The 21433-nt window shown below is 43.9% G+C and overlaps 1 protein-coding gene across 2 annotated transcripts; it reads left to right on the forward strand.

Moving 5' to 3' along the window:
• Nucleotides 1–3313: 3313 nt before the first annotated feature.
• Nucleotides 3314–19118, forward strand: GABARAPL1 (GABA type A receptor associated protein like 1). Of its 2 annotated transcripts, none has more exons than XM_020814691.3 (4): nt 3314–3635; nt 8731–8809; nt 10115–10233; nt 16746–19118. In XM_020814691.3, the coding sequence occupies exons 1-4, from the start codon at nt 3546–3548 to the stop codon at nt 16809–16811; spliced, it is 354 nt and encodes a 117-aa protein (XP_020670350.1). In that variant the 5' UTR covers nt 3314–3545; the 3' UTR covers nt 16812–19118. The 2 variants fall into 2 exon arrangements, with proteins under 2 accessions (XP_020670350.1, XP_078242813.1); XM_078386687.1 differs by lacking the exon at nt 3314–3635 and adding an exon at nt 5209–6928 and having other exon boundaries at nt 7287–8809.
• Nucleotides 19119–21433: the final 2315 nt, after the last annotated feature.

A 21433-nucleotide genomic window follows, 5' to 3' on the forward strand; every position in this document is an offset into this window, starting at 1 on the left:
TGGAGGAGAGAACACAAGAGGGTGGTGCTGGGGGGATTCATGTTTGGCACCCTGGCCAGTGACTTGCAGGGTCCTTCCGGATTCTGTTTTGCCTTCTATGCTATTTAACATCTCCATGAAACTGCTGAGAGAGATTATCCAGAGTTTTGGGGTTCGGTACCAGCAGTATGTGGATGACACCGAACCCTACCGTCTCCTTGCCACCCAAATCCAGGGAAGCTGCTTTGGCTCTAGATCAGCGCCTGGTATCAGTAAGTGACTGGATGAGGGTGAATAAACTGAAACTTAATCCAGAGAAGACAGATTTTAGTCATGCCAGAGTGCAGGACATGCAATAATGGGCTCAAGCTGCCGGAAGCCAGATGTAGGTTGACTATCAGGAAAAACCTCCTAACTATTAGAGGAGTAAGACAATGGAACCAATTAGTTCGGGAAGTGGTGAGCACTCTAATGCTGGAGGCATTCAAGAGAAAATTGGACAACCGTCTGTCAGACCTGCTTTGATCTGAACTCTTGCAAGGGGGGGTGCTGAACTCTACGGCCTTATAGGTTCCAACTCAATTACTCTATGAAAACATAACCACTGAATTAATCTGCGTGTGCTTCAATCTGTGTCTTTCATTTCAAAACATGAAGCCTGCAGAGAGACTGGCTGCTACAGGTGCGCCTGGAGGAAAACCGAGCTTCCTGTGCCGTGAAGGCAAGAGCAAGAGACAAGACTCTGCTCCAGACGAAATTCGAGGTGACTGGGGGGCAACTGCGGGGCAATAGCACTCCCTCAGCCGCATCCCAATGATGTTCAAGAGGCTTGACGAGCGGCGCCTGCGTTTCAGTCCGCCGACACCCGCAGCCCCTCCCGCTCGCACAGCTCTCTGCCTTTCCGAGGCGGCTGCAAGCGACCACAAGGGCGAGCAAGAGGGTGAACAGCACTAGTCGGGGCGGTCCATTTCCGGGCTGGGAGAGGAAGGGAAAGGAGGCGGCCACAGGAAGACACCCACCCCGCGCACGCCTGTGGCAAGAGGCACGTTCCGAATGCAGCATCCTGAGCCACACGGGTGACGTCAGGGCCGGGGGCGTGGCCGCCCCGCCCCCTCTCCCCGTTTTTCAGGGCTCCTGGGAGGCCTTTTCACGCTGCCCCAGGGACGCTTCCGACGGCCTGAGTCACACGCATCGCACGCCTATCCCTCCCCTCCCCCTCTGGCCTCCCCTTTGGGAAGACAAGAGCAGACTGCGGCTGATCGGGGGAGGCAAGCGAGGATGATGATGACGGGGATGATGCTTTGCGCAAAGCTAAGTCAGCGTGACAACAACAAAGGTGGAGCGAAACAAGGCGTTCCCAGAACTGACAAATGGCTGGGAGGGCTGCGAGAGGGCGGTGATCAGTTGGGAGCACAGAGAGCCTCGTGATTCCAGGATGTTGTTTTTTAAATTCCCATTTTCTTGTTTTAGTTGATTGTAAACCGCCCAGAGTAGTTCTTTTGGCACTAATGGGGCGGTATACAGCACTAAGTAAGTAAGCAAGCAAGCAAGTACATAAATACAAGGCGTCTTAAAACAAAAAAACAAACAAAACGAAAAGAAAAGGTACTGTATTATGGCATTCCTAAACACTGTCCCTTTTGCCAGATGCACACATTCTCCTAAAATGTGAGACATGGGTCATGCTGTGTCAAGGTAGTCGTGGTTGCCGTGAATGGGGATGGACAAGGTCAAGGAAATAAAGGGTAAATGTATACCAGGCGACCCTGTTAAAAGTTGTAGTAATTGTAAACAAAGCACAGAGACCATGCCAGTCTCTGTGTGTAAAAAAAATCCCTGAACAGGCTTGATTCAATGTCCTGGGTTTCCCACAGAGGCTGGCATGGTTGGGCAGCTGCCAGTGTCTGGTTATCAGTCAGTGACTGGATGAGGGTGAATGAACTGAAACTTAATCCAAACAAGACAGATTTTAGCCATCCCAGAGTGCGGGACATGTCCTTCATGAGGTCCAGTGCTAATCCCTGAGGAGCTTAAGCACACTGGTGGGGCTTACTCAACCAGCCCTTTCTTCCAGGGCTCTAAGCTTTGGCAGCAATGACTCAGCTCCCTGGTGAGGAGGCATGTTCACGAGTGGTTACAGCTGTGAGGACAGAGGAGCCAGGAGGGCGACTGGATCTTTCTGGCCACCATGTCCACTCCTTCCCTCCCTGACAAATGGCCCTGGGGAGCAGGAGTAGCTGCTTCTGGGGCAAATGGGTGGGCCTTTGCACTGTCCCGTCCCCGCCAGAGAGGCCGCGGTTGGGGCTCAGGAGAAAGGATGGTGGTGCGTGCCTGTTCCAGGGCCTAGAGGGATCCACCAAACGGTCACTTGTGTTGCCCCATGGTTCCCTGGGAGCTTCTCTTCCAAACCCCAGCTCCCTTCCTTGCGCTTCTGCTGAGGTGGCAGCCGCTCCTAGTAAACGCTGCCATTTGTTGCTTTGTTTGCTAGTGGGCATGTCTCCGACGCTGGAAGAGGGGAAGAAAGAAGCCCTCACACATCCACAAAGGCTCTGGAGGGAATGGTCAAAAGCTGGCTAGGCCTGGCCTACCTGGTGCCCAGACAGTGGGGCAGAGCACAGCAGGGCCCAGTCAAACAGCACATGCTCAAAGGTCTCTTAAAAATTCCTTGCCAGTCCCGGGGGTGTTACCTACACATGGGCCCAGCGAGAGACTATGGAGAGTCAAGAATCAGACAGTGGGCCCTCCTGATGGTGCCCGTTCCTTGCATTAGTGGGATCCATGCACCTCTCTCTCTCTCTCCCTTCTTTTTGTTTCTCCATTCACACAGAAACAAGGGAATGGTATTAGATCCTCTTCCTTCGTTCTGTCCATCATCAGTTCCTCCCTCCCTCCCTTTATTTTCACGTTTTGCATCCTCTATGTCAGTGGTTCTTAACCTTGGGTTACTCAATTTTTTTTTTTACTGCAACTCCCAGAAGCCTTCAGCACCAGCTATGCTGGCTGGGGTTTCTGGGGGTTGCAGTTCAAACACACCTGAGTAACGCAAGGTTAAGAACCACTGCTCTATATAACCTTGGTTCCCAAAGAGTTGGCTTTTAAATAAGGGGCTCCACTGATCAGGTGATGTTAAGCATCCGCAGCAGTGGGAACCCTGACGTTCCTTTTGACCCTGGATCCCAAAGGAACGAAATTCCGAGATGGAACGGCGGCTGCGTTCCAAACGTTGCGTACGTTCCTCCCTCCCCCAGGAACTGGGATGCAGCCAAGGAGCGAAGCTCTCCGAAACGCAGAGCCCGACCTTCCCCCGTTCCCGGGCTGGACCTGATGTGGTCGCCAAGGAGGGCGGGGCCCCGCCGAGCCTTGTGACGTCCCCGTGCCCGGCTGGACCCGCCGCTGTTTGTTGTCTCTCCTGGGATCAGCTGACCGGCGGAAGCGGGCGGGAGGATCCAGCCTGCCGCGGAGGAGGAGGAGGAGGAGGAAGCGCCGCGCTTGGCTGGCTGGACCCGCTCCGAGGACCGTCGATTCCGCCGGGAAGGACGAGCGAGCGTCAAAGCCTTGCCCTCGCCATGAAGTTCCAGTACAAGGAGGACCATCCTTTTGAGTACAGGAAAAAGGAAGGGGAGAAAATCCGAAAGAAATACCCGGATCGGGTGCCTGTGAGTAAAGCCGAGGAGCCTTTCGTGGCGCCGGGTATCCATCCGGTGCATCGATTGTTTTTTCCGAGAGCCGGGATTTGGTGGTGGAGGTGAAATTCCGTGCTTTCAGATTTGGGGGAGGCAAGCCAGACTTGCAGGGACGGCGGCCGCTCGAGATCCTGCCGCTGGGGATGATGATGATGGTGGGAAGGGGGCCCTATAGCGCCGTCGCTTGTGTCTGGGATGGAGCGAGGGAGGAGGGGGGACAACAACAACAACAACCACACCACTTGCGTCTTTGCTTTTTCGCTCATGGCCGGCATCCTGCCTGGCATCCTGCGGGAAGGGAGGGCATTCATCCCCGCCGAGCTCTCTCTCTCCCCCGCCGGCGGGCGGACGCAGGCTTTGCCGGTGCCCACGGCCTGAGCTTCATTCAGGGCGAGCGCCAGACGCCGCCTCCCCTTCCTCCATCCCGCATCAAGATCCGAAGAGGAGGCCTTTGTTCTGGTTCCCGCTGATCCTGGCCGGCCGTGGGATTCGCGCGCCCTCCCCTCGGCCGCTTTCGCCAGAGTAAGCGCCCCCCCCCCCCCACGATCGCCACCTCGAATGCAGGGCACGGACCACAGGAAAGCCGAGTCATGCTCTTTGGCTGGCTTGACGTCTCTCTCTCTCTCTCTCTCTATCCCCCCCTCCCACGGTGTTGGTCCTCCGTGGAGATTAACAAGGATTTCTCTTCTGGCTCCCAACCTTGATAGCCCGCTGCTTATCCTTGAGACTGTGCAGAACTGTTTCTTGCTCTCAGTTTAGAAACGCTGCCTTCTTAACAACAAACAATTGTATAGGTTGATCCCATAAATAAATCATCCTGTACATGATTCCGGCCATAGTCATAGGACAGTATGGGTATCTTTCCCCATATACTCTCTTCCACTGAGTTTGAGTTTTGTACTTTTATTTTTAGCAGTATTACACTTATGTACTGTGTTATTAGAGACTTTGGATCAAACTGGCCAGCTCTTCCCTCCCCCTGCTGTTCCAGTCTTCACCTGTTCTCCTGCTAACCTCCTATTATTCTAGCCCACAGTTCCATATGCACAGCTATGCCAATGACTCAAACTGGCCTGCAACACGGGGTGGAGGGTGTCTTCCAATCTAACCACCGTCTACACACAGGGTCAACATTCTTCATTCTAAAAATCTTTCTATGGAGCCTCCATTTTGAGTCTGATACATGTCAGGTAGCACTTTTTTTACTGACCACTATATTTTCCATCCCATTTGCTTCTGTGCTCCGTCTGTCCTGAACACTCCTCCCAAAAACCTAGCCTTAGCTACTGTTTGCTGAGAGTGTCAGAAATTTAGTGAACGTTCAATTTATTCTTGTGATTAAAACAAACCAATCAACACAGAGATAAATGTCTGAATAGCCTACATTAACCAGTGAACTTCAAAGCAGGCTGAGGACCTTCAGGAGATGTTCAAGTGTCATAAAAAATCCACCATTATAAATAAAGCATATTTACCATGTTTCTTCAGCTCGTAAAAATAAAGAACAGAGTTTATGACACCATGTTTCTGTCATTTCATGCTCGGTTCCTGAAATGAATTATTAATAAATAACACAGGGAGATCAAAATTTTCTGTAACAGATTGACAATAGGTATTTGCCTGAGCCTTCCAGGTACCGAAAAGAAATAACACAGGACATATCTGTTTTGTACAAACACTTCAGGAATGATGTGAAACTGTTATATCAGATGAACAAGAACAACAAATAAAAAAATTAAAAGTTTGATTCAAAGTCTCTTAATACAGTGGTGCCTCGACTTACGACCGCCTTGACATATGACCATTTTCAGTTGCAACCAGCTCCGGCTGCAAAATTTTGCTTCAACTTGCAGCTGGAGCTTCAAATTGTGATCAAAAGAGACAGGGGGGAAGGGCAGGGAATTCAAATTAGAGGGCTAACAGTTGGTCAAATTAGAGGGCTAATCATTTCACCCCAGCGATTAGAGTGTGTGCATCGGAGGAGGCTTCGAACTGCCTGGTGCTGCTTTCTGCTTCTGAGTGAGTGCATACAAGGTTTTGCAGGGTGGGTTTGGGCTTGGGGGGTTATGTTTCTGTGCTGTGTGTGTGTGTTTGGTGTTTTGGTGTGTTTATTTTTTTCAGCCCCAAGGCCTTCTGATGGGGCTTGCTGTGTTGTTTATTTTTTATTTTTTGTTATTATTATTTTTTGGCCGGAATGGATTAATCATGTTCCAGTGTATTCCAATGGGAAATGGTGCTTCGATTTATGACCATTTCGAGTTATGTCCATCTTCTGGGACGGATTATGATCGTAAGTCGAGGCATCACTGTACCATAAATAAGTGTAATGCTCCTAAAAATAAAGTACAAAACTCCATTCTTTCTCCGATAAGTACAATACTCCGATAAATGTGATTGAAAACGCTATGTCAAGAGACAGGTAATCCTTTGCTATATTTTCATTTCTTTATTTCAGAATTAGTGGGACAGGAAACAAAATGTTGCAATACACCGTGTTTCTTTTCATGATTCCAGCCTGTCTTTCAGGATACTTATTCCATTCTCTTTCCAGATTTTTGCCCCCTCTCCATAAATCTCAGTATTCTATGGTGTTGGATTGTAGCTCTCCCCAATGGTATTCTTATTCTTATTATTTAAATCTAAAAGCATTTTGGTTCTGTCATGATGCCCCACCGGATGCCTGCTGATACCTCCATCTTGTCGGATGCTCTCCTTTCACCATTCCATATAAACCCATATTCAGAGCATTGACTTGATTGTTAAAATATATATTGTTAAGATATATGATATTTTTCTTTTATGCAGCATTTTTTTAAAAAAGAAAATCAAAACAAAACATCTTTGGACTTCAGTTTGGAGATAACAGAAGGCAGGGAGGATAGACAAGTAGCAGTAGAAATTTGAACAGAGTTGCACAGCCAAATAACTTCTGGTTAATATTTTCTGCTTTTAACAGAGTGGAACACTGAAGCTAGAGCCAGAACATTTTATTATATTTTTAATTCCCTGTTTACCTTTAGGTCATACTCTGTTAACCCCCTCTCCCTTTCCCCCCACATCAGATAGTCTGTGTATTATTCTATTGGTGGCTCCAAAATCTTGTAGGGTCTTAAGATAAGGCCTACTCCTCCATAGGTCCTTTAACGTCACAGGATATGAGGCATTCAAATGGAAAATTCTCTCATTTTCCCTCTGGCCTTCCTTGGCACTGAGTACTGTGCAAAGAAAGAAGAGGAACTGGAAAAGTTCTTGGAGGTCCAGTCCAGGTAAGGGATGTGGTGGCGCTGCGGGCTAAACCGCAGAAGCCTGTGCTGCAGGGTCAGAAGACCAAGCAGTCGTAAGATCGAATCCACGCAACGGAGTGAGCGCCCGTCGCTTGTCCCAGCTCCTCGCCAACCTAGCGGTTCGAAAGCATGCCAATGCGAGTAGATAAATAGGGACCACCTCAGCGGGAAGGTAACAGCGTTCCGTGTCTAAGTCGCACTGGCCATGTGACCATGGAAGATTGTCTTCGGACAAAACGCTGGCTCTATGGCTTGGAAACGGGGATGAGCACCGCCCCCTAGAGTCGAACACGACTGGACAAAAATTGTCAAGGGGAACCTTTACCTTTTACCAGTCCAGGTAACTGTCAGGCCATGCCTGCTATTGAATCATTCATTTTTCTCTCTCTTCCTTACCTCTGCCAATTTAGACCCTTTCTCTCCAACAACCTTTGCAGCCTATCCCTCAGGACCCCATCCTTGTTTTCTGTTTTTCCAAACTGCGTTGCATCACCAGCTTTCCACTAGCCCTTTCTCCTGCCTGTTTTCTGTTTGCATTGTCTTAGAGGTTCATGCCCGTGAAGGTAGTATCTGCTGCTGGCTTATTTCGTCTGGAGAGCCCAGCTTCTACCCCTCAAGTGTGCACCTCTGAATCGAGGGTTGAGGGGTGCGAATGCCGCCGTTTAGGAAATCTTCCTCCCCAGTTTTCACTGGCTGGAGTGCATTTTTTATTTTTCCAGAAAGAGGCTAAAGGTGCAAACAGTTGGAGACTATAAATGGGTGGGCGAGCCAAGGATTGCAGGTTTCTTGCAGGTTTCACGTTGTGTAGGTAAACTGTAGATAATGGAGCTTTGTTTCACAATCTGCAGAGGGGTCAATATTGGTAATGTCTTATCTTGAAGAACTGGTGCTAGTTAACTAAATAGACTTTTTTTTCCACTGTCCACATGGATATAAGGACACAATGTGTAATTTACAGTCTTGACAATGATTATCTGTATTTATTATCTTCTTTTTCAACATAATAGTGGAATTACATCCTCATTAAAAGATCCCTGCGGGGTCAAGCTAAAAGCCTACCTAGTCCAGTTTCTGTTTTCACAGTAGCCAACCAAATGACCCCGGGAAATCCACAAGCAGGAGAGAAGCCCTCTTCCTTGGCTGTTCTCCACCAAGTAGGACTTAGATACCGTCTGGCTTTGTGTCGGTTATGCTCCTTTTCTTGAAGCCCATCCCACTGGTGGCCATCACCTCATCTTGTGGGAGTGAATTGCATTGCCTAAACAGATTCCTATGTAGTCTAGGAAGGCTATGGTGAGTGATTAAAAGGCTGCAGTCAAGAACAGTTAGGAAAAAGCTTATCTTGTGGTTATTCTGTTATGTAACTTTCTGTGCCTATTCCAGAGAGCAGATGGAGGCAAGTGGGGCAGAGGAGGGAGAATGGAATGAAGTGTTTTGAAACTGAGCGTCCTTTATTTGGGCAATGCTTCTGAAAACCCAGATCAGAGGAGACTCTTTGGAAATACTCTTCCCCCCCCCCCACACACACTTTGTTTAGAGGTGTGAAGGCCTGGGAGAAAAAAAGAGCACATGGAAGGATAACTGCTACATGTGCAGAAGAAACAGATAATGATATTGAGCATTAATAATAAACATATTTTAAAATGTTACTAAGGTAATGGAGGATGCCAGTATGATTTTCTCCTCATAAATTTGTGCCATGGATTTGCTGGGGAGTTATGGAGAGCAAGGCTTCTCTTCAAGGGATGTTTATCCTATTTTCCCCTTTTCCCTTTTTTATCCAGGTGATTGTAGAGAAAGCACCGAAAGCCAGAGTACCTGATCTGGACAAACGGAAGTACCTTGTCCCATCCGATCTGACAGGTAAATACGCTCGAATCCACAGTCTCTGTTTTCTGTTCAAGGAGCATTTATGGCCAGCTTAGACACAGGAGACTTCTTTTCTGCCTTTTTTTTTGGGGAAGGAATTGATGCTGCTTCATATTTACAGTACAGAATGAAGGCCATTTAATGCACTGAGTGAATGGGTGAAGGTCAGTCTGCTCACTTTTTGCTTGAAAAGTGCCTTAACCGTTGTTGCCAATTTGGCTCCTTAAACCGCAGATGTTCCAGTATAGGGGCCACTCAGTGAAGCCGTTCATCTACCCGTGGATGCTCAAAAGAGCAAAGGCAAAAAGCTGTGGCAATGTCAGTTACTTCTTAGGCAAGGAATTATATTGCCAGCTTTTATTTCTCTATAAAAGCAACTAATGTTGATCAGCAGGAGACTTTAGTTTTGGATTTGAATTCTGCTTAGGATGGTATTGATAACTCTGTCTGTCATCTTTTAAAAAACCAGGCAGGCATGGCATTGGGTTTGATAGGTGACGTCGATGAGAGGTGTGCTAGTCAACACACTTGCTCTTCACTCTTGCAGTTTGTACGCCACATCATGGCACAATTGAACAGGATTAAATGGACGTCTTGGCAGCTCTGTGGTCGAGGTGGCCGGGGGAGCAGAAAGTCACTGACCTGGCCTCTGTCTCTGGAGGCCTCCACATCATTGCAATTGCTTTTGGGAATTCATTGGGATGCTCATGGCTGGGAAGTGTTTCTGGTGGGTAAGGGTGTAGACTGTTGCATGTGCGTAGTAGCAGAAGGTTGGGAAAAAGGCTGCTGGTAATGACAGGGCACTGTTCACGCTGACAGTAACTTAGCATACATTTGATTGAACTGTGGTTTTGCCTGCAACCAAGTGTGTTGTTGGGAGAGATCTTTGTTGGGAAGGATTGCTAAACAGTCTGAGTGTTGAGAGCTGTCAATCCAAGGAAACCTGCAGGCCTGGATTGGAGGGATGTCGAGGCTACAGGATCAAAAGCATAGGGATTAACTGGGTGATAGATTAGTGTGTCCTGCCTTGGCTATTTATGTGTTTTTGGTAATTTTTGTGCTACTTTCAGAAACATTCCCAGACCAGCGGGCATATTAGCACCATTGGAAAAAGTCTCTAGTAATGTGAATATAATGGTGTAGCCATTAGACGGAAGAATAGAGAAAGAAATCAGACGGAAGAATAGAGAGAGAAATTAAAAATTATGTTGCATAATACCCATTGTTGTGTAGGACTCTGAAGGCTGAAGTATTAACATTTGGGTTTTTTTCCTTTCTGTTTCTGCCCATTAATTCTAGTTGGCCAATTCTACTTCTTGATCCGAAAGCGAATCCACTTGAGGCCAGAGGACGCCCTGTTCTTCTTTGTCAATAACACGATTCCTCCCACCAGTGCTACTATGGGCCAACTGTATGAGGTAAATATGTCCACAAGAAACTTCTGGCACCTTAAAGATGGACCAGTTTTATTTGTCATATGTTTCCATGGATTTTTCATTTGTCAGGTCAGTTAAGCTGAACCCTCCCTAAGAGTCCTACAAAACTTTATAGACCTTCAGGGAAGAAACCAGAAGCCTATGTTTGTCACAGCTAGTATTATTTTTAAAAAAACCCCACAAAAAACAAAAAAAGGGTTAACTCCAGAATGAAATCAAACAATCATTGGCAATCATATCAAAATTCATTTGAGTATCAAAGTATAAGTCTTTTCACTCTTGCAATAATCCCAGGCAACATCAGCTTCTCTCATTCTACCAGGTTTATTTATTTATATTTATTTATATTGCTTCCATGTCTCATACTTACAAAATATTTCAGAGTTGTAAAATTACAAAAGTCTTAGAGGTAAGAAAAAACTAATTACAAATATTTGAAAATATACGGAAATTAAACTTAAGTGGTCGACAAATATTTGTCAAACTTCAATCCAAAATAAAGGAGCAAAAATACAATAAAATATCAAAAATAATATTTTAGTTGTACTCAAACAATGTAGGAGCTTATACCATGTTTTCTTGAAAATAAGCCCTAGTAGGATTTTTCAGGATGCTCGTAATATAAGCCCTACCCCCCAGATAAGCCCTAGTTAAGTGAAACCCTGCCCTCCACCATGAGGCAGCAGCCAGAAGAAGATGACATGACTGTATTTGAATAAATGTAGATCATTGTACATGAAAAAAAAATGTCCCCTGAAAATAATCCCTAATGCGTTTTTGGAGCAAAAATTAATATAAGACCCTGTCTTATTTTCGGAGAAACACCGTAGTCTAACAAGGCATATCTGAAAACAAAAGACAGAGAATAGAGTCTTAAAACATTAAAGATCTTAAAAGTAAAAATATATAAAAAGAAAATAAATTTCTTAGCCTCTAAGTATATTAAGAACAAACGCAAAATTACTCTAAATTATTGGTGTGCCAGTGAAGTCAAAAAATATAGGTGCCTCAATAAAAATCTATAACTTTGAAACTGAATATCAGATGATCACCAAATTTGGCATGGAACTAGCAGAGAGCCTTCTCTTGAACTGTGCCAAATTTGGGGGTGTTTACACAAACAGTTTTTCAAGTTAGAATGTTTAAAATAAAGCTGTTTTACCCACACCCACACCCACATATGGTACAAATGTCAGTGACCTGTGTTGGCAGATTTGAAACAGATCAATTACACTGAAAAGACCAAACTTGTTTACCTTGAAAGAGAGTGGTTAGTGTATTCCCGAAAAACTTACAACAAGCATCAGAGTGGTTAGTCCTAGCCCCCCCTTTTTAAAAATCTGGAACAAATCCAGGCTTTTGAATTTTTAAAGTCATTTGAATGCGGGGAACAGCCTGAATTTCTGGCATTCCTATGCGAACAAATATTCTAATGCTCTTAAGCTTGATATTCACACTTGTTGAAAAGCAGCCCTGACAATTCCTTTGAGTTTGGGTGAGAAGTGGTTAACTGATTAAAAAATGAGTCAGCTTCTGAGATTTTCTCCTGCCTGGCATCAACTTTTTGAATGGTAGTGAGCAGAAGAGGGTATCCTATAGACCATTTTGACTCCTGCCATTGGTGTTGTCAACATTCAGGCTACCTTTTGCTATGTAAAGCTTGGCATCTTTTTTCATGCTGGCAATGTGGGCACAATATTGTACAACAGTATCCTGGCTTTTTGAATTGTGGGTACAGAGGCACAATATCCCACATTCATAAAATGGAGGTTGGTTTTTTTTTTTGAGAATTGAATAATGTTCTCACCCAGCCTTGTGCCAGATTGCATCTATGGTGGAAAATCCATGATGACTGTTGTTCTTTGATGTCTGGCGCCAAAAGCAGCATGGAGTTGCAATGATGCAATGAATCTTTTTCTCTGTGAATTTTATCTCCATATATTTATATTTCATCCAGCTGTCTGTAACTCCCCCTAATTTATAAACAGCTGCTTTCTCCAAGTGCCTGGAGATCCAAAGGTCTTGAGCTTCCAATAGGAAATGGCATTGTTCCTGCAGTCTTTGTAACTCCAGCTATCTATAACTGGAAATCTGGCAGACTGCCACTATGCTGATAAAATTACTGTTTTGAACACCATTCTACAACATCTGAACCACTAATGCTCTGTAGCTACAAACCTTTGTAACACCAGGACCTTATAATACTTAGATTCTATATCGCCATAATATTGTCATTCTAAAATCCTGAAATGTTTGACCGTTGTGAACTTAAAAATGTATAATCATCAAAAGAGTGCACTATAAGACTTACAAATTCTGCTTCATGTTTACATATTGGAACATAAACAATTTGATTATAGCATAAATGAGTTCATTCTAACATAAGCATACTCATTATAAACAGCTGCAAGGAATTGTTATTGTTCAATAACCTTGCTTGGCTGTTTTGAAATTATTATTTTAAATTATTATTCCAGCCCCAATTTTTAAAAGCACTTTCATTTTCCAGGCTTATCCTTGCTCCCCTTAATTATTTTAATACTCTGTAAACACCAATTTTACACCTTGACACATTAGCCCTATGCTGCTCTACAAAGGCAGCTTCCTGTGGTATAGTTTAGCCCATGCAAAACAAGTTCATGTAGCACTCAGTGAAAGCTGTAGAATCATTACTAGATGCCTGAAGCCAGCCTTTATGGATTAGATCAATAATGTAGCAGGCATAGAGCCCAGTGATGTATGGAATGATATAGCAGCTAAAAAGGAAAGACTCAAAGCATTTGCCTCAGATCCACATCTATTGTTTGGCTCCCATCCCTCTCAGATTAAAATAAAGGAAAAAATGTTTAAGAATGTCTGTGAATCTTGAGGGAACTGCAGACAATGTTATTATAATGTGAAAAGAAATTTAATTATTTAATTCATATCCCACCCATTTAGACCGAAATCTACTCTGAGCGGCTAACAACAACATTAAAATAAAACAAAACAACAATATTAAGGCACTAGAGGATGGCGAAATAAGTTAGGCATCAACAGGAGGGAAGGCCTGCCTGAAGAGCCAGGTCTTAAGTTGGCTCTTAAAAACGCTCAGTGAGGGAGCCAGACAAATTTCTGGGGGGGGGGGGGGAGATTATTCCAGAGCCAAGGGGCCACTGCCGAGAAGGCCCGCTTTCTTGTTCTTTCTGTTCAGCCTCCCTCGGTGTTAGGCCTCTCAGCTGCCCCTCCTGGCTAGAGCGAGTGATATGGGTAGATCTCGGTGGGAGAAGGCGTTCTGCCAGATATTGAGGTCCTAAACTGTTTAGGGCTTTATATGTCATCATTAATACTTTGAAATCAATGTGGAAATAAACAGGTAGCCAATGTAAGTCCACCAGAGTGGGGGAGATATGTTGATGTTTTCTCACCCCAGTAAGAAGTCTGGCTGCCGCATTCTACACCATTTGAAGCTTCCACATCAATCTGAAAGGTAGCCCCACATAGAGCACATTACAGCAGTCTAATCTCGAGACCATGGACCAGAGTGGTGAGGGCCCCGACATCAAGATAGGGATGCAGCTGGGCGATCCAAAGATGGAAGTAGGTGGTGCGAACCTCAGTCTTTTTAACAGGAAGATGAGAAAGGCAACCACCATTTTTTTTTTTACTTTGTATAACTTTCTTACAGGATTCTCTACCATGAGATGTAGTGATGCCTACTAGTGAAGGAAGCTCTAAAAAAGAGCTCAGTTAGGTTAGAGAGGTTGCGTCTATGAAAGTAACTAGTCACATTGGATTACTATCCTGCCGCCATAGCTTAGAATATTAGGTGCTGGGGCAAACCGTAGAAGAAGGCATTTCCCCTTCAAGAGCGTTCTGCTGAAATTCCATTTACATGTGATTGGCCTTAGCTGATGGAGAGTATCTGGTCTAATCCAGCAAGGCTTCCCTTATACAGTGGTGCCTCGCTTAACGATTATCTCGTTAAACGACAAATCCGCTTTACGATGAAGTTTCTGTGATTGCTATTGCGATCACAAAATGATGTTCCTATGGGGAAAATGCGCTTGATGATGAGCAGTTAGTTCCCTGCTTCAGGAACCGATTTTTCACTTAACGATGATCAGAAAACAGCTGATTGTCGGGTTTCAAAATGGCTCCCTGCTGTGTTAAGGATGGATTCCTCGCATTACAGGCACCAGAAAATGGCTGCCCTATGGAGGATCTTTGCTGCACGATGAGGTATTTCACCCTTTGGAACACATTGAATGGTTTTCAGTGCATTTCAATGGTTTTAAAAAAAAATTTGCATGATGACGATTTCGCTTAACAGCGATTTGAACAGAATGGATTATCGTCATCGAGCGAGGCACCACTGTACTCTGTTCCATAGCCTGGGCCAGTTGGAGAGAAAAAAACATACGGGAAAGTAGAAAGTGACTCTTAAAAATGGAAAGGAACAGCAGACCCTGATTCAGATGCTGTCTGTTTTATTGTTATTTTTACTGTTAAGTGGGTGTGGGGGTGGAGTTTAAAAAACAAGATCACATTTCTTTTTCATTTCTTTTGAACATACAGATCTTTCACACTTTCAGGTTTTCATCATCAAATAGTAAAAGAGGCCAGAATGTTTAGCTTCGTTTAGTATCTGGAACACATCAGAAGTGGCTAAGTCTGCTTACTGCATTTGTGGCTAAGGAAAGATTCGGCTTGGGGGTTTCTGGCTTACTGCTGAATCGTCTGAGACACTGGCCAAAATCATGTTGCTTAACATAGTAAAATGCACTAGTGTTCGCTCATTGAATCAACTGAGATTTAATGAGTCAGCTCCTTTGTAAGTTCCTGTAATTCAAAAAGACCTACTCTTAACTCCAATGTACTGTGCTAAAGGAAATTGTATCGTGCAGCAGAGCAAAATAAACATTATATGAGGCAATTCTAAAAATGGGGTACCTCAAACAAAAAAAAATTCTAACTTTGAAATTGAGCTTCAGAGCTTCTGTGCCAAATTTGGCACAGATGTAGCAGACAATCTATTGTTCTGTGCCTTCCATTTAGAAATAAGTGACATAATGTGTCTTAATATGCTAAGCAACCAGATTTCAGCCAATGTGTGATCCAAAAGATTTACATTCAAAATCCTCAAATGCGGAAATCAAACTATCAATGTATTTCTGGGGAGGCTGTGTGGGCTATATGTGGGGGGGAGGGAACAGACACCTGTTAGCTCATATAAGGACAGTGACTCTGCCGATTCATATTAGTAAAGAGATAATGCAGCAAATTCTTTGTTCATTTATGAGAAATTATATTCCCAGTGTGATTACATAAAGTCTGAAGACGTGCAATCTAGGAAACCTAGTTACTAATTATCCTTTTCTCCAAAAGAAGGACATTTTCTATTATTAACAAAACAAGGAGGTGTCATCTTGCAGGACAGCATATTAAGGTCACTCCCTGGAGATGATTAGAATAAATTTCTGAATTAAGTCCTCAGGTTGTTAGTAGACCTGTGCAGTTAATAGCTTGTCTTACTTAAAGCCTCAAAGCCTGATAATGTTCGTGCTGTAGAGCAGCGATTCTCAAGGTGTGTGTGTGTGGGGGGGCATATTGGCACATTGAAAGGGGGCCATAGACTGGAAACAGTTCTTCACACACCCTCTTATAAGGTTTGGTATGCAATTTATACATTCCTGATTTGGCCTCTATTTCTTTCATATTGCACTTACGTTATTGTTATGTACTGTTAAGTTGGAACCAACTTGCAGCGATCGTAGCAGGGCTTTCAAGGAAATTGAGATATTTAAGGAGTGGTTTAATTAGTTCCACTTCTCCAGTGAGTTTCCATGGCTGAACAGGGATTCGAACTCAAGCCTCCCGAGTAGTGGATAAAGTCTTTCACTTTATCCACTACACCACACTGGGTATCTTTGGCGGTGGCCGAAAAGAATGGTTGAGAATGGGTGCTGTGGAGCGATATCAACCTTCTCCAAAAGTCATATCAGTGGATTCCAATGAAAACCACAAAATCTAGAAGAGGACCAATTTAGTCAGGACCAGATAATTTTGTCTAATGTAGTAACAGTGGGTCCCAGATTGAATGTGTTTCAAGATAAGGGGGTACTGGAGCCTTTTGGTTCCAGCCTAATAGAAGTCCTGCGAGACTGAAGTATTTTGAACAGTTGATCACATTTACAAACTATGGAGGAGCCATTTTCTATAACAAGGGGGTGGGGGCACAACTCATATGTTGCTACACACTGCTGCACTAAGACAGTAAGCCAGAGAGTGAATCCTAACTGGTATATGTTGATTAAATAAAACAAGTAATTTGTTCACCTCCCAAGCTAAGTTGTTGGCATTGGCTTTTGATGTTTCTCCTATTTTATCTTCCCCATACGTAAAAAGGAAATAATGTAAACTACAGCATAGCAGAGCTGTGGCAGATGACAACTGCTATCTCTGATTTTCTCCTTGTAGTTCTAATATCTTCTAACTCCCCACTTCTCTTCCAGGACAATCATGAGGAAGATTATTTTCTCTATGTGGCTTACAGTGATGAAAGCGTATATGGCAAGTGACGCCATGATCTGCCAGCCTCAGAGATGCAATGAACTGAAAGGACTATTGCGAGAGGGATTTTGTGTCGGATGGAACGAGGAAGAAGAGGAAGAAAGAACTGGACAAAACCCACCAGATATTTCATGTCATCATGATTTCATGCCATCATTATTAATTGATTAGGGTTAATAATTATTACTGTTATTTAATTTAATCTTTGGGGAGAAAGTGAGGTTTCTCGGAGCTACCTGTCTAATGTTTTTTTTCAGATCGAGATTCTTTGGCCAAGTTCCCTGACCTTCCATTCTGTCAACTGGCATTTTCAGGAGGAGGAAGAGAAAATGAGAGCGAGCAAAAGGCAACCTTAGTCCCATTACATATGCTTTTCCCTGTCAAGTCAGCCAAAGGGAGTTAATAGTAAGACATGTAGGCCCGACTGGCATCCCCTACATTTCCCTCGCTTTCTCTTTATGTCTTCATTATTTTAAATCACAGAGTTGTGGGGAAACTGTAAGACAGTAGCCTCCTCTCTGGGCATGATGAACACTTTATCCGCATTCCTCTATTTTTTTTCTGAAGCCATTTCTGCCATTCTCCTCCTGGCCTGGGGCTCCCTGACAGGTGTACCACACCTGTCCTTCTTCCTCCAGCTGTAGGATTTTTGATCCCGTTCATATTACAGCAGTAATGAACGATTACAGATGCCACTCGATATCGGTGAAGTTGTTTAAAATCTCTTCCCGGTTGGACCAGTCACCTTCAAGAAACAGCATGCCCCCATTTTCGCAGATTGCATGAGCATTTTGTGCCATTACGTGTCCTTGCCTATTAGTAAAAGGCTAATCAATTTTGGGTCACCATCATTTTACCTTGAAACCTCTGCTGCTCCCTTTGTTTTTCTCTGTGTCCAGGGTGAGGGGTACTTGGGGGTAACTTTTGCGTAGAATCTTGGAACTGCCGAGCTGGAAGGGATTTTATGGATCATTGAGCCCCTGTCAAGGAGGCACCAGGGGTGGGGTGGGGATCAAAATCCCAACCCTAAACCACTGAGCTATTGAGCAGTAAGCATCTACTGTATCCTATTAGAAAAAAAATATTCCTCTTACTGGGAGTTGCGCCCCCCCCCAATACACTCTTTTATCCCTGCTTCTTGACATACCCTTTCCAGCAAAAAATCTGAAGGCGTCTGGGTGCATGTTTTTTTTCAGCACATTGCAATGGCAATGGACTTCCTTTAAAATGTGATGGATGCTGGGATTTCCCTCTTTCTCCCTTTATGCTTCATTATTCTAAATCGGGGGTCATGAAATTTAGAGCTGCTCATTTTAAGGCTTACATTGACACAATTACAGTAACTGATTTCCTTGTCCTGTGGCAGCTTTGAGGGTATTTAGAAGAAAGGCGAAGACTAAGAAGGATTGGAAGTGTATAATCTGAGCAAAATGGGAAAAGATCTGTGGCTGGAGGTCAAATGTTTGCCTCAAGAATCCTGAATTCTTGCACGGCAGTGAATCTTTCAAAGGATCTGTGGAGTTACAGGAATTAGCCACAACTCAGCCTATTCTCTGAATTCTCTTGTTCGTCGGTTTGGAAGTGTCATCTCTTTACTAAACCTGTGAGATGGCAAGGAACAGGCCTTCATCAGGTGATATCTGAAGAACTCAAATGTAACAGAATATTGAGTAAATTACATTGAGGGGCTTTTGTAGAGCTGAAAAAATCTTGGATGAAAATTGTGGAATATACACTGGTAACGAGTATATGTTACAGTGGTAACAGGCAATAAGGCCCTCACACTTTCCCAACATCAGGGTCTTTTCCAGGGAAATGAAGGCTAGTATGTTTAATTTTGTTAATTATTTTGATGCCTAAGCCCCTTTTTGGCAACGGATTCTACCTGGGTCCTTTTAAGGAGAAAGGCAGGGTAAAAATATTTTAAATGCATAAATAAAATTCTGTTGGCCCAGTTTCCCCATTTTAAAGCTGTCTTAAGAAACATACTCCAGAGTCAGAGCCGTCCGTCAAAGCATGTGGAGAGCTCTAGGGTGCATGATTGCTCACTTGCATATTCTCCCAGAGATGCAGTAGATTCTGAAGGAGACCTCGAGTTACCCTAACCCCTCTCACTGTTGACCTTTAAGCAATGCCATGTTTAAAAGTTTTATTTATAATGGAATTAAGACATTTATTTTACATTTCACTCAACTGCAACTCGTAAAAGGTAGCGCTAGTTATTCTTTCTGTGTCATTAATTCTAGCGAGCTTCAGGTTCCTACAAAAATTCATGTTACATTGGCTCAGTTAATAAACACACACTTGAAAATCCAGGACACAGAGTGAAATTGTATTTTATAACCTTGTTGGCTCAGGCTCATCATTTAAATAATCACGTCGCCAAAGGACTTTCAACAATTATACTTATAACTTGAGTTCACTTCAGATCTATAGAATATTGAGAGACATTCGTCCTGTACTGTATTAATTTCTGTGTTTGTGCCATACCATTTTAGTGGAGAAATTTGATAAGGAGGCTAGCAGCATGGCAATCCTCCCTATCCACGAATAAACAGATGTGGATAGTGAGGGAGCTGCTGCAGTGACTTGCAGGGATAACCTGCAGACTCTTCGCCATTTCTTACAGAAACCTACCTCCCCAATGAGTGCAGGACAGCTGCTTTTTTTTCAAAAGGAAGTTAATGCTCAAGCCTTTTCAAGCCTTGACCCACCAAGGAATAGCAAGTCTTTCTGGAGAGAGAGCAGAGCTGACTCTTCTTGAAGAGCAACAGAGGAGCAATGCTTCTAGGTAGGGAAGAACACCAAGTGCAGGAGGCAAGCTCCCAGCGGAAAAGAGACAAGTATATTGAAAAGGAACAATTGGTTGTGCACACTATGTTACTGGGAAAGGTTTGGCTTTTTTTTTTTTAATGATCTGTGTTTCCATGAAGATGACCTCTTGGCAAGAAATAGGTTGCATCTTGCAGGGGATGGGAAAGAATGTTTTGTCCTAGGGATTTTGTAAACTTCATCAAGAGGGCTTTCCACTGAATCATACTGAGAAAAGAGATGGCATTCCAGAGGAGAGAGAACATCAAATAGAAGAGTTTCAGTGGTGCTCAGGAGATTGGGAGAAGGAACTATGGCATAATTTGTTGCTTCCACGCTACTATTTATACTGGCCACCCAACCTTGGGTTCCCAACCTTGGGTAACCCAAGTGTTCTTGGACTTCCAACTCCCAGAAACCCCAGCCAGCACATCTTGTGGTGAAGGCTTCTGGGAACTGCAGTCCAAAAGCACACTTGGGTTACCCAAGGTTGGGAACCATGTTCTAGTGAATGCCGGATATCAGAGATCTGGAAGAGAGTTTGAACGTTTCAGCCTCAGCTCTGTGTAAGCTGGTCTTTCCTCCACAGTTTGCAGAGTGTAGTCTGAAGATTGATTTTTGAAATGGAGGGTGCTTTGCTGCTGCTTCTCAAACTACTGTACTTCCTTCTGGATTTAAACCCAACAAGATACCAAGAAAAGCCACTAGAGCAGTTCAGGAAACAAACAAACAAAAAACAGCTGCTTTGAAGCATGTTCTGTCACCTAACTCTGAAAAGGGAGTCTTGCATCCTCTCAGAAAGGAAGATCGATCATAATAGTCTGGAAACAGTAGATTTTTAACCTTGATCTGTATATTCTCTCAGCCGTAGTTACCCTGGTAACCAAGCAGCAACCACACTGTATTTTTCCTCAGGCAAGATGCAGACATTTCAGTCCAATAGGAAGGTGGGAGATCGGACTTGAGAGGATTGGACGGGATATTCTTGTTAAAGCTTATTTTAGGTTTGAATAGCCTTGTTCTTTCCCCTTCAGGTTTGATAGAAGCAGGAAAGACTAGGAAGTAAACTGGTAAGGCAAGAAATTCTAGCTAGACACAGTCATTATCTACTCAGTCATTATCTAAATCAATGGTGTCCAACCTTGGGCCCCCAGATGTTCTTGGACTTCAACTCCCAGTAATCCAGGCCAGCAGAGGTGGTGGCGAAGGCTTCTGGGAGCTGTAGTTTAAGAACATCTGGAGGGCCAAGATTGGACAAGCCTGATCTAAATGTATGGTGTTATCTCAAATGCCACAAACATTTGTATGGGATGCTAAGAAAGTAGTGCAAGGACACTTAACTACATTTGTTAGAAGGGACAAACATTGAGATACAAAGGAGAAAAAAGAACAGTGTTTATCGAGAAGATGAAGACCGCCAACAGTAGAGTGTCAACAAAAAGGAAGTTATAAATCAGAAGCAAAATTGGCTAGGAAAAAAGCCAAAGTAAACATCTTAGATATACTCAAAATGCAAACCTTAACATTTCTTCCAAATAGAAAATATTATGAATAGAGATAGGTATGAACCCAAAAACAAACCAGGAAGTTCGTCAAAAATCACTGGTTTGTTGGTTTGGGTCCATACGGGTTTGTCCAAACTGAGAAAATCAATCTGACCCAAACCAATGAACTTTTTTTGTGATTTAACAAATGTCCTGGTTCATTTTCCCATCCCTGCCCTTACAGCCTGACCCCCACTCCCTTCCCACTGCCTCCGTCACCCATCTACCTTCTGCTGCTGCCTCCTCCTCTTCCTCCACTGCTGCCATCTTGAGAC

The sequence above is a fragment of the Pogona vitticeps genome, chromosome 2 (genome assembly GCF_051106095.1).
Source record: "Pogona vitticeps strain Pit_001003342236 chromosome 2, PviZW2.1, whole genome shotgun sequence".
In the NCBI taxonomy this organism is placed as follows: Eukaryota; Metazoa; Chordata; class Lepidosauria; order Squamata; family Agamidae; genus Pogona; species Pogona vitticeps.